Below are 11784 nucleotides of genomic sequence, written 5' to 3'. Positions count from 1 at the left end.
CATTATACAGTAGAATACTGCTACATAATAAATCATAGGCACATATTTCACGAGCACCATTACAATTCTTCTGAGTTGACAAGTGTATATTATATAATTGCACTACAGTTACTAAGGCCCCAGGACCAGGCTTTATACGTAACTGCAAAAAGTGTCTTAGTGGTCCACCTAAAATTGGAGGATGGCTCCTGCAATAATCATGAACTCATACACAAGCAAGAACATAAGTTTTCAAACACTAGAGTATTTAAACGTGTACTTCGGAGGTAGGCCTGAGTCAAATATGCTCAAAATTTTGTCCAAAATGCTTTCAGGAATTTCCCAAAATTTTTACTTATTATGCTTTTCAGTGTTCCCACTATATGCTTGCATTATGCTCCTAAGTTAGCAACAATTTTCACAATTATCTTGCAACATTTTAATCAGTGAATGTTCTATTATTAGAGTATTTCACTATAGCTACAAAGTGACCATTCTATTACAGAGTGTCAATTTAAGGGGCTATGTACAATGCAGTTTGAGTGCTCTATTGTAGTTTCCATTTACTGCTCTATTTTCTTCATGGAATTAAGCTCCATAGTTTGAAATATCTACTAACACTGGTGATGCTATAGTTCATTTTGAAGATAATTATTATGTGCGTTTCAGCTTCAACTTCTAGTTTATAGCTGAAACTGACCGCATAGCCATTCTCTATGTAGCCACATAAATAAGCTATAGAATTATGATACAGCAGGATATTTGGAACAATGCACAGTATTCACACTGGCCTTTGAGCTTTTCTTTTATGTACTCTGTAGATTAGTTGATCATGACTGTTTTAGTAGAGTATTAATTTTTATCCTAACACACCATCATCTCTATCCTCCATTTTATATACCCAGCCCATCAGTACAATTCAATACACCTGTAGTATCTACTAGCTAGAATAATTTTGAGGATGTGCTTTAGCCTTCCAAGCACCCCAAAGTTACGTTGGCACTTAATCACATCTGTCACAGTATTGATGAACAGCATAGTTGTAGAAGTATAAGGCAATGTAATACTCAAATAATTCATAATTACAATAATTGTTCAGGACAACAAAGTTGATGCAGTATTAAAATTTAATGGATATATAATATAACTTTAGAGACATAATACTTCCTGTTAAGGTATTTGGGCATATTCTCAATGGATCAAAATTGATTAACCACCAGTGTTCAGCAGGAAGTCCAGAAAATTGTGTAGCTTTATTACAGTGAGTAAGAACTACTGTGGTGTATAGTATGTACATGTTGAGCTTAACCCTCAAAACATTTAATAACTCAAGGATGACATTATAGAAATTCTTGAACTTTAGCTCATTTGTAATACACTTGACCTTCTAAAAATGTTTCAAAATCTTTTCATCCAAAGTCTGACAATATTTATGGCCAAAGATATCACCATAATCCTAAGGGGAAACCAAATAAGTGCATTTCCCATTACGACTTTTGCCTAACTTATATAATGGGGCCACACCACACTTGTCTGCCATTGACACCTTTATTGTCACCACATTAATCATCTGGTCGGCTGATGTCAATTTTCTTGAAAAAAAAAAACGCTTTTCTTTTTAAGGTACAACTTAACTTGTGCATACTAGTATTACATTGTGTATGTCTTAAATTACATTTTTTTCTTTACAAAAAACTTATTATCGGAGTTGCAATGCCTATACAACATATTATCTATATAGAACACATGAAAAGGACTGTATACTACAAAAAACCACACAGAAACAAAAGTAATGTCAGATACCATTTTTACATTTATATTATAGTATCATCAGTCTCATCCCGGAACTTGACCCACCAGAAGTTTTCTGTAAAAGAATTGATTATTACATTTATGCAACCAATTTGTTGAAATTATACTTACGTTCATCCTTGACAGTATATTTATTGCTAGAAAGATCAGAAGGTGATGTTTGAGGTTCATCCCCAAGATTCTGAGATACACAATGCAAAATACAACCAAAATTTTATCTCCACAAATTTTTCCTGAATGTTACCTTGTCTTTGTTCCTGTCTTCTTTTACAAACATTTGACTAGTGTGTGCATGAAATTTACTCAATGAAAACAGTGTTAAGTGTTCTAGATGGAAATTAAAGTTGACATTAATAGCTTATGATATACAATAAGCGTGTACTTACCAGGGTGATCAAGATTGCTTTTCATGACATCACCACCAGCATTATTACGTGCTAACAGCTCCTCATCAGAACTCTTTTTAGAGGAAAGTTTTGTTTTCTTAACTACTCTGTTAGCAATACAAATAACAAACAAATATCAAACAGTACAGTAGTACTGTTTAGTAGGGTCACCCCCTAAAGTGATGTGGACTGCTAGAAGTGCCATGTTTAAAAACCATCTTAGAAATATCATATGGGATCTTTATGGAATAGTCTTACTCCTTTCAACAAAACAAGAAAACACTAGCAGTTAGCCAGATATCAAACTAAAAAATCGTTTAAACCTGTATTTTCGTCTGCCTGCCAGCCTGCCTGTCTGTCTGCCAGCCTGCCTCACTGACCACAGTCACAAGGCTAAAGGCCAAATGAAGCAGTGCATGGTCACCATTTAGAGGCCAAATGAAGTAGTGCACGGTCACCATTTTATGCCACTACAACAGACTAACTCATGGAATGTGCCTTTTGTGGTTCCAATGAATTTCTGCCTTCTGCACTTTAATTGCCATTCATTTTTTCTTCAATTAAAACATTGTCTTTTTCTGCATTCCAGGAAAAGTGTTAATTTTCTGTATCAACACTTTTGTTAAAGGATGCCACAAAACTGATTAAGGCACTTAATGGACTGTAGTATCCTTGCTAGTATCGGGTAGCAACTAACCTGGGCTTACAAAGCAATTACAATGGGTCGTGTCCCCTTAAATAATCACCACACCTCTAATAATCACTGCTGAGGCCATGTTCCTCAATGATCTAGTTCCGTAGAAAGCAAGGTATTGTACCATGCTTCCTAGCTTAATCCACTGCTTAGTAACTGTAGTGAAATTGAGATACTCTAATACAGCAGTCACAACCACACATGTATGTTATAGATATGTGTAATAAACTAGTGTAAGAAAATTTTTAAGGGTTTTCCAGTGATAAAAAGTAGTGAAACAAGCAACTATAATGGAAAATCCCTACTTGGCAATGTAGCAATATTATTGTGGGGATATCATTGAAAAGATGGTGAAAGCATGCCAATTTAGAGATTTTGCCACATGGCTACAATGCCAAGTAGGGATTTTCCATTATAGCTCCCATCATCTCTTGTTTCACTACTTTTTTATCACTGGAATCCTACTTCATTTTAAAAATAATCCCAGCAACTGAAAACTGTTCTTACTGTATAGCTACAGGTGTGCGTTAATTTTTATTACACCAGTAATATTATAGAACAACTAATTTATCCAGGGGAGTCTAAGGGGGGTTCTGGAAACCTCCCCTGCATTTTGTACTTAGGTATGTACCAGGAACAGCAAAAACGAAGTTTGACAACACAAAATTGTAGAAAAAGTATTAAGAAAATTACACTGATTTCTTTGAGGGCATACGTAGATCCATATTGGTAACATACCCACATGGATAGTAAAATTTTATACAGATTGAGATACTCTAAAAAGACTTTTAAGCTGCATGCACTCCAACAGAACAGACTCAAAAACGACATAAATGTACGTTTTATTTACAAAAATAATTTCAATTCAGTTCACATCTAAAGTTTCCAGTGAAGATCCTCACAACTATAGCTTTCTATAAACATGCAAGCTTTCAGCATTTATTTTGCATAACATCTCGTTTGTATTTAATTTGGGACAGAAATCATGAATCCATGGCATTTATATCTGCACTTCACGACCACTTTAAAATTAACACTAAGAATTATTGTATCAAACAGTATGGCTTAGTATATAGGGTTCTCCCTAAAATGATATGCGCCACTAAAAAGCAGCATCTAAAAACCATCATGGAAATATCATATGCTGCGAAAATCACCTTTACGGAATAGTCTTACTCCATTCAGCATCAATTACAGTATTAAAAACAAGAAAACACTTACAGGCATCTGGATATTGAATTTTTTTTAAATTGCCATAACTCAAAATTTCATCTGACTGCCAGCCTGCCTGTCTGACCATAGTCACAAGGTTAGAGGCCAAACAAAGCAGCACATGGCTACCATTTTATGTCACAGCAACAAACTCACTGGTGGGATGTGCCTTTTGTACTTCTGACGAATGTCTGCCTTCTGTGCTTGGCATTCCCTTTTATCTTCAATTAAATGATCATCATCTTCTTCTTCATGGAAACCATACATAGGCATTAATTTTCCCTATTGACACTTAATTTCCTTGAAGGAGCACATTTAGACCCCATGAAACTATTTGAAGTGCTTAACAGACTGTAGCAGCTAAGCTGTACTTTTTAAAACAATTGCCATGCCCCCTTCAGTGATCAGAACATGCCACGACAATGATCTAGCTCTGTAGGAAAACAAGGCATTGTACCATGCCCATTAGCTTGATCTACTGCATAGCTGAGTGGTAAGATCAAGATACTCTAATACAGCAGTCACAACCACACGTGTATTTCATAGCTATGCTCTAACAAAAAGTCAACAAACTAGTGCAATAAAAAAATATTAATAAAAAAATGAAGTAGCGTTCCAGCAATAATAGTAGTGAAACAAGAGATGATGATAGCTATGAGGGAAAATCCCTAGCTACTTGGCATTGTAGCAATGTGGGAAAATCCCTACTTTGGCATTACTCCTACAATGCCAAGTAGGAATTTCCCACATTGCTACAATGCTAAGTAGCTAGGGATTTTCCCTCATAGCTATCATCATCTCTTGTTTCACTACTTTTTATTGCTGGAACCCTACTTCATTTTTTAAATTAATTTCACTATTAGGTATAGTGAATGCAGGGCATATCTTTTGTACTTATACTACTTTGGTTTGGGGATCACATGATACTCTTGTAGTTAGTTTCACCTGATAGTAACAACCTTGGAAAATGCATGCATTCATTCTACATGAACTTAGTCATTTTAATAGGAAATATACAAATGTGGCATTCATTCAATTTATAGCAGGAAGTGCTGTTATTATGTTTAAAACCATCAATCTTCTATATTTTGGAAAAGAGATGTGGCCATTCTGCTTTGTTTTCAGTTATGTTCCACTCATTATACAGCATTACAAATGATGAACAGTACAATAAGTGCCTTTGCAGTCAATCCAATCACTACAAAATTACAACTAAATGCATCAATTACTGAAAAATGAAGTGGCCATTCTGCTTCATTTTCAGGTATATTCTACCTGTTATATAGCGATAAATGCAAAGGACAGTATGAGGAGTGCCTGTGTAATCATTTCACTGACTATTGAATATGATTATCATGATAGCTAGCTAGCACTGAAGCCATCAGGTCTTACCGTGAATGCACAGTAGCGAAGAAAGAAATGGGACACAAAGGAGACATAGGTAAGTCATGATGTTAACATGGACTTACTTACTGTAGCTGCTGCAACTGGTCAAAATGCTCATCTTGGGCTGAAGCAACGTTGAACAGTGAAGAAAGCAAGCCCATAGCTTAAACCATAGTCATGTTATGATTGACTGTAGGCATTAGTTAGTCAATCAGTTAGCAGAAAATTCAGTAACTATAAAGTTTAGAAGGAAAGGTTTAGGCTTGCTTTGGAGGCATATTCTGGCTTGACTATGCCTAACCAATCCTGCTAAGTTGGCATGAAGAAAAAGTTGGTCTGATTTTTGGATCACATTTTGAGCAAGAAAGCCCAAACCTTCATAATCCCTACTATAACTACTACTGTACTATATGACAAGTATAATGGAAAAATTAGGAATTTTAAACTAGAGTAGGGATCAACTAGAATATAGTACACCAATAAAAAGTATTGAAACAAGCTTGAGTTGGTATATTATGACAGCCAATTACTGTAACACAAAAAGAAGTGAATATCCATACTGTACTGTGAAGTTTCCATGAAATGCACAGTAGGGATACTTCATTTTGTGTTACAGTAATTGGCTGTCATTATAATACTAACTCAAGCTTGTTTCAGTACTTTTTATTGGTGTACTATATTCTAGTAGATCCCTACTCTAGTTTAAGATTCTTAATTTTTTCTTATACCTGTTTCTGTTCTTTTATGGAACTGGTGATCAATATACGTAACTAGTATTCCTAAAGATGATTTGATGTATCTATGGGAAGTCAATCAAAGAAGACACCATCAATTTTTTTTGTTGAACATAAACTGTAATTTTACACACAGATTGGTGTACTGATATTCTACAACAATTGATTGATTTATACATCTTATATGGTTTAAGACAAGTGTACAGGAAATAAATAAGCGACCTAGATGCAGGGATACCAAGCTTTAAAGCAGCTGGAGCCCTGGCAAGGCAAACACACATAAGAGAAACAAAACACACACACACATACATAAATTATTACGTTAAATTAATTAAATCTGACAGATCACACAGATCTGAGGAGCGAGCACTGAAAATTCTGTCAGTATGAGCAGGACATTGCAATTCTGGCAGTTTGAACAAACAATGGCTTAATGGTAACTTGCATGCACAAGATAGGTTGGTCAGCGTCGCAGGTGTAAAGTGCCCTGAGCAACCAATCTCAGTTCTAACAAGCTGGGCATACAGGCCAGTACATCAGTTTTCATAGAATGAAGTAGCTTAGTACAAAGAACTTACACAGCAAAGCAGTGTGAAACCATGCCAACTAATCAGCATGTCTCTGTCTACTTTGCTAAGAATGAGTTCTTATCCCACTGCGGCATCGTCTGGAACAATTAGTTGAATTCACACACATGAAACTAATCAGCACGTGCCTGTTCTACTTTGCTAAAAATGAGTTCTGTTCTTATCCTACACCCGTCGTCTGGAACAATCAGTTGAATTCAAACACACAAGAAACAAACATGAGCGACCAGCACAAAAAATCAAGCAGCACGTACTAAATAAATTATTAGCAGGAAGCCACTAATGCACTATCACAAATAAATGAACACTTGCATTGTCAGTGAAAAGAACTGGGCACAAAGGAAAGTCAATGATGCATGTATTGTATATACTGCAGTTAGTGAAAAGGAATGTCTCGGGATGAAACGACATTGAACAGTGAAAAAATCAAGCCCATAGCTATATCCAATGTTGAGTTAGGCTTGGCTGAAGGCATCAGTTAGTCAGAATAAAATTCTATTGGCTAAATAGAAAAATTTTAAAATTCCATAGAAACTTTTTGGAAGGGTTTAGGGTTGATCTGAAGACATTTTGGGCTTGGCTGTGCCTAACCAATACTGCCAAGTTGTCATGAAGAGAAATTGAGGCTGGTTTTAGGGTGATATTTTTGGCTAGAAAACCCCAGTTTTGCATGATCCCTACTATACAGTACTACTGTACTGTATGATACTACAAACATTGATCACCTGAATAGTATGAGTCCCAATATAGAAATCAGTATCAGTACAACAATGACTCCACCAATTGGGGCAGCTACAGTCCCAGCTGTAACTTGGTTGCTGCTGCCAAAACCAGTAGTGGATTCTGCAAAAACAAGCACAAGCATGAGAAGAACACTTGAATGTTAGTACGCAATATACTGTACAGTAGTATAAAGGACAAAATTACCCTAGATTTTAGCCCCTATCATGATACACACTAATCAATATAATACAATTCATGTTACAAGTGTCCTGTGCAGAATAATTGTTTGACATTACACAACTATATATGTATCACATACATTATCATAATGAACTTTATTACAACCAAGATGTGTTGTTCCCACAGCCAATCATTTCACGATTATGTGTAAAGAATTTTGTGTAATTTTGATTTTCAGCATATATAGTGGATGAGAAGCGAACCGAGGTATTGAAAATATCATGATCTAAATCAGAACTGCAGAAAATTTGAAAGAGTTTTACCTTAATGTTATGAATGTGGTACTGGAATTTTATATGCTTACTCTACAGAATAATTCCCAAGTAATCATAATAATGTGGAAATTACATTGCTGGGTTTTGTTTGGAAGAGTGTAAAATTCCCAGAGTTCAGGTAAACTCCAACATACTCTGTGGTGCTTATTAGAGTTGTACATCTGACTACCAATTTTGTTTACTTACTGTGTGACTGCCTATTAAAGTAGTCACACAGTAAATGGTTGACTCAAGTATGTACCATTGACTTGCTAGTGCGAGGCTCTCTCAGGCTCACTAATGATAAAACAGTTACATGATGTTTTTGCAATTGCACCAGATTGCATATTAGTTAATTAAATTGCATAACATGACTAAACTGCATGCAACATTACTTGCCAAACACTCACCATCCTTATCTAGTATTGTTACAGTGGTTTGACCAAGTTCAATGCTCACACCATTAGGTAGTGAGGAGGAATTAATAGTAAGAATAAAGTTCTCATCATTTTCTAGTATGCTATCACTAGTAATTGAAATATTTAGTACAGCAATAGTTTGTCCTGCCGTAAAAGTGACGCTGTATGGTCCAGACTTATAATCAGCACCTTCTAAATTTACAAGCATGTAAGCACCTCAATTTCTACAATTACTATATATGCTTACCAGTAGCTGTAGTATTATTATCGACTATTTTAATAGTAATATCAGTTGCTGATGAGCTGCTAAGGACCAATGCAATTTGAACCATTTTATCCTCTTCATTAACACTGTATGTTGGCTGGTTAAACATCACAGTAATGACTAAAGAAAATATATTACATTAATTAGTAAAAGTAAATAAACATGCAAAATATAATTAAATAATACTAGTACTAAAAAGTACATAATTATATACAGTAACTATGTACTAAGTGTTTTAAAGCTGATGTAAAGATTCCCAACTGTGCCATGCATGATGCTGGCGATAAACAGATAATGAAACATTATGTTATCTAACCGGTTGTTGCAGACCAAAAGCAGTATAAATAGGTAGGAGAGGAGGCCATACTCCCATTTTAACTAACTGTAGTTCAAGATACTTGGTAGTGTGTTGTGCAGTCAAGAAACAACACTGTGAGTATATTTACAAAAAAAAAAGAAAATACAATTTTCATGTTTAAGTATGTAGCTCCATGCTCCCTTCTCGAATTGGAATCATTTTTGTACTACAAACACTCTTCACCTTCAGCACCCTACAGCCTACATATGTACCAAATTTGAGCAAGATTGCCTACATCGTCATGAAATATGAGCCCTTAAAGTTTGACTTAATTTCTTTCTTTTTCGTTTAGGAGGCTTGGACAGCTTAGATTATTCTTTTCACACACTTTATAAGAACCACTATAAAATGCACATGCATAGGTTATTTTCTGTGCACTTTAAGAATGTATTGTGGCAATACCATGTACCAAGTTTGGTGCAATTCTGATAAATAGTCATAGAGCTATGGATGACTAATTGCATTGAAAAAGGTCGAGTTTTTGGCACGTCTAACAGAGTAAATCGCTTATGGGAATAACTTAAAAATTGGCATGCGTATAGATTAACCATCATATGTACACTGCTTGAAGTATCTTAGTTTACTACAGTGGTATATCCCCAGTATATGGAACAGTTAATTGTTTGTTATTTTAGTAGTTTTTCAGTAAACCTGCATTCACTGATGTTTTACTGAGAGTTTAAAACTTAGCAAAATAATTATGTTCCATATACTTAAGTTTACTGACACTTTACTATCAGTATAACTACAGTAAGGCATCTTAACAAATTAGTAAACTAAGAACCTTCAAGCAGTGGTAGTTCAAACCTTTTGTGGTTTAAAAGAAATCGTATTTACAGCTTTAGTACATCACAGAGTTGAGATACTCTAATAAAACATTCACCGTGGGGTGGCAAGGGTACATGAAAAATGTAAAAAAAATTACCAGCATTATTCAAACCAGGGACCTCCATACTGAACACCCAAATCCTTAACCACTGAGCCGCTGCTATCACAGCTGTTCATCTCACTCAATTTCTACTTTATAAATGAAAATTCATACTCAATAGTAAAAGTTATAATTTCCTAGATCTGCAAAAGGAAATTAGAACACTCTATGTGTGTTCTATTAAAAATTCTTAAAAACGTGCACTCTATTAAAGTATAACAAATGAACTCGTGTGCCTCATAATAAGTGCTACATGTATGCTAGCAAAATTGGTGACAGCAGACTGGAAATTGTATTCTAGCATAAAAAGTACAGGATTTGTTTTGCTAAAAGTTGAGTAACTGCAACCTATCACGTTTTGCATGAAAATTTGAGATACTTTAATAGAACAGTTGCTGTAAAATAAATATCCTAATAGACAAAAATTAATAGTAGCTACAATCATGTAAACATGATTGTGGGTTTTAATTTTTAACCAAGATCTGTTTCTACTGACATTATTGATTGTGCTCAATTCTCTTGGATGTGGAGTGTTTACTTTTTCTATTGACTGAGTACAAACTAGTAATATTTCAGTGCTACTTGTGTCAAAGTTTGTATGACTTCAAAGGGAATTAATTAGAGCAAAATGCCAAAACATAAAAAGAAGGCTGCAAAAGTTAAAGGACCATACACTAATTAAGAAATTACCACATCAACAACAACAATCCTCAGACCAGACCTTTTCACAGGCAGACCAGACTCTTTCATAGGATGATGATGTGTGCTGTGCCAAGTGCTATCAGTTTGTCGATAATGCTGTCCACTGTAAAAATTGTGACAAATTGTTTTGCGGTCGTTGTAAGAATATTCCAACTTATGTCATGGACATCATTGGGATTACAATCAGTTACACTGGTTATGCATATCCTGTGAAGCCAAAGTGGAGCAGGTAGCTGTACGAGCTCTTTCGACTCCAAATAGCGACAGCCAATTCCTGATACCCCTTCTAACCACACTCAAGTCATTGCTACGACTATTACTAATGCAATGAGCAAAATGGTGGGTCGATTCAAAGAAGCTCTCAAAGATACTAAAGAATTTATAAAGACTTCAGTTGAAGAGATCGTGAATCCTTTTGCAATGAACTCTACACAAAAATCAGTGCAGCAGCCAGCTCCTAACCAAAAGGCAACATCTAGCAGTCATAATGCTATTACAGCTGTTGAAGAATATGTTGAACGAGAAAAACAGAAGTGCAATCTTATTTTTCATAACATTTCTGAACCTATCGAATTAGCTTCCAGTGATCAGCAGAAGCAATAAGACACTAAAATAATTAGTGAACTGGTAAGCAAAGAATTTAACATCTCCAACCTTCAAGCCAAGCGGGTTGTTTGTTTAGGCACTCACAAATCAGGTCCTTCAAGACCTCATCTTCTGTCAGTGGAGCTTGGTTACGTTGCTACTAAAAGGTCCATTTTGAGACAAGCAGTAAAATTGTGCAGCAGCTCTACATGATCCAATGTTTACATTTCTCCTAATTTACCTCCTAGGGAATGACATCACAATAAACTGTTAAGGGAAGAACTAAAGGAGCAAAGAGATGCTGGGAAAAGGACATATACATTAAATGCAGTAAGATTGTTACCAGACAGACTAACAGTGGCTCGTTAATCCAGGCTTCCAATTGACTATATTGTAACCAAAGTACAACATCAAGACCTGTTTGTGATATATACAAATTGTGACCAATTATCAACTTCTAGGACACAAACCTACTCTCAATTTCATTATTACTCCATTCTTACTTTCACAGTAGTGTAGC

The 11784-nt window shown here is 35.3% G+C and overlaps 1 protein-coding gene across 1 annotated transcript in view; it reads right to left on the bottom strand.

Moving 5' to 3' along the window:
• Positions 1–1592: 1592 nt before the first annotated feature.
• Positions 1593–11784, bottom strand: part of LOC136255131 (uncharacterized) — a 162657-nt gene continuing 152465 nt past the window's right edge. Inside the window, exons 57-63 of the mRNA XM_066047851.1 lie at positions 8674–8811; positions 8418–8618; positions 7516–7633; positions 2178–2284; positions 2036–2118; positions 1903–1972; positions 1593–1846 (exon numbers count right to left, since the gene is read on the bottom strand). Of these exons, the coding sequence (XP_065903923.1) occupies positions 1794–1846; positions 1903–1972; positions 2036–2118; positions 2178–2284; positions 7516–7633; positions 8418–8618; positions 8674–8811 (770 nt within the window). The 3' untranslated portion in view covers positions 1593–1793. The remainder of the gene's footprint in view (positions 1847–1902; positions 1973–2035; positions 2119–2177; positions 2285–7515; positions 7634–8417; positions 8619–8673; positions 8812–11784) is intronic.

The sequence above is a fragment of the Dysidea avara genome, chromosome 5 (assembly GCF_963678975.1).
Source record: "Dysidea avara chromosome 5, odDysAvar1.4, whole genome shotgun sequence".
In the NCBI taxonomy this organism is placed as follows: domain Eukaryota; kingdom Metazoa; phylum Porifera; class Demospongiae; order Dictyoceratida; family Dysideidae; genus Dysidea; species Dysidea avara.
The sequence above is the reverse complement of the archived record's forward strand: the minus strand, read 5'-3'. Positions and strand labels throughout refer to the sequence as shown.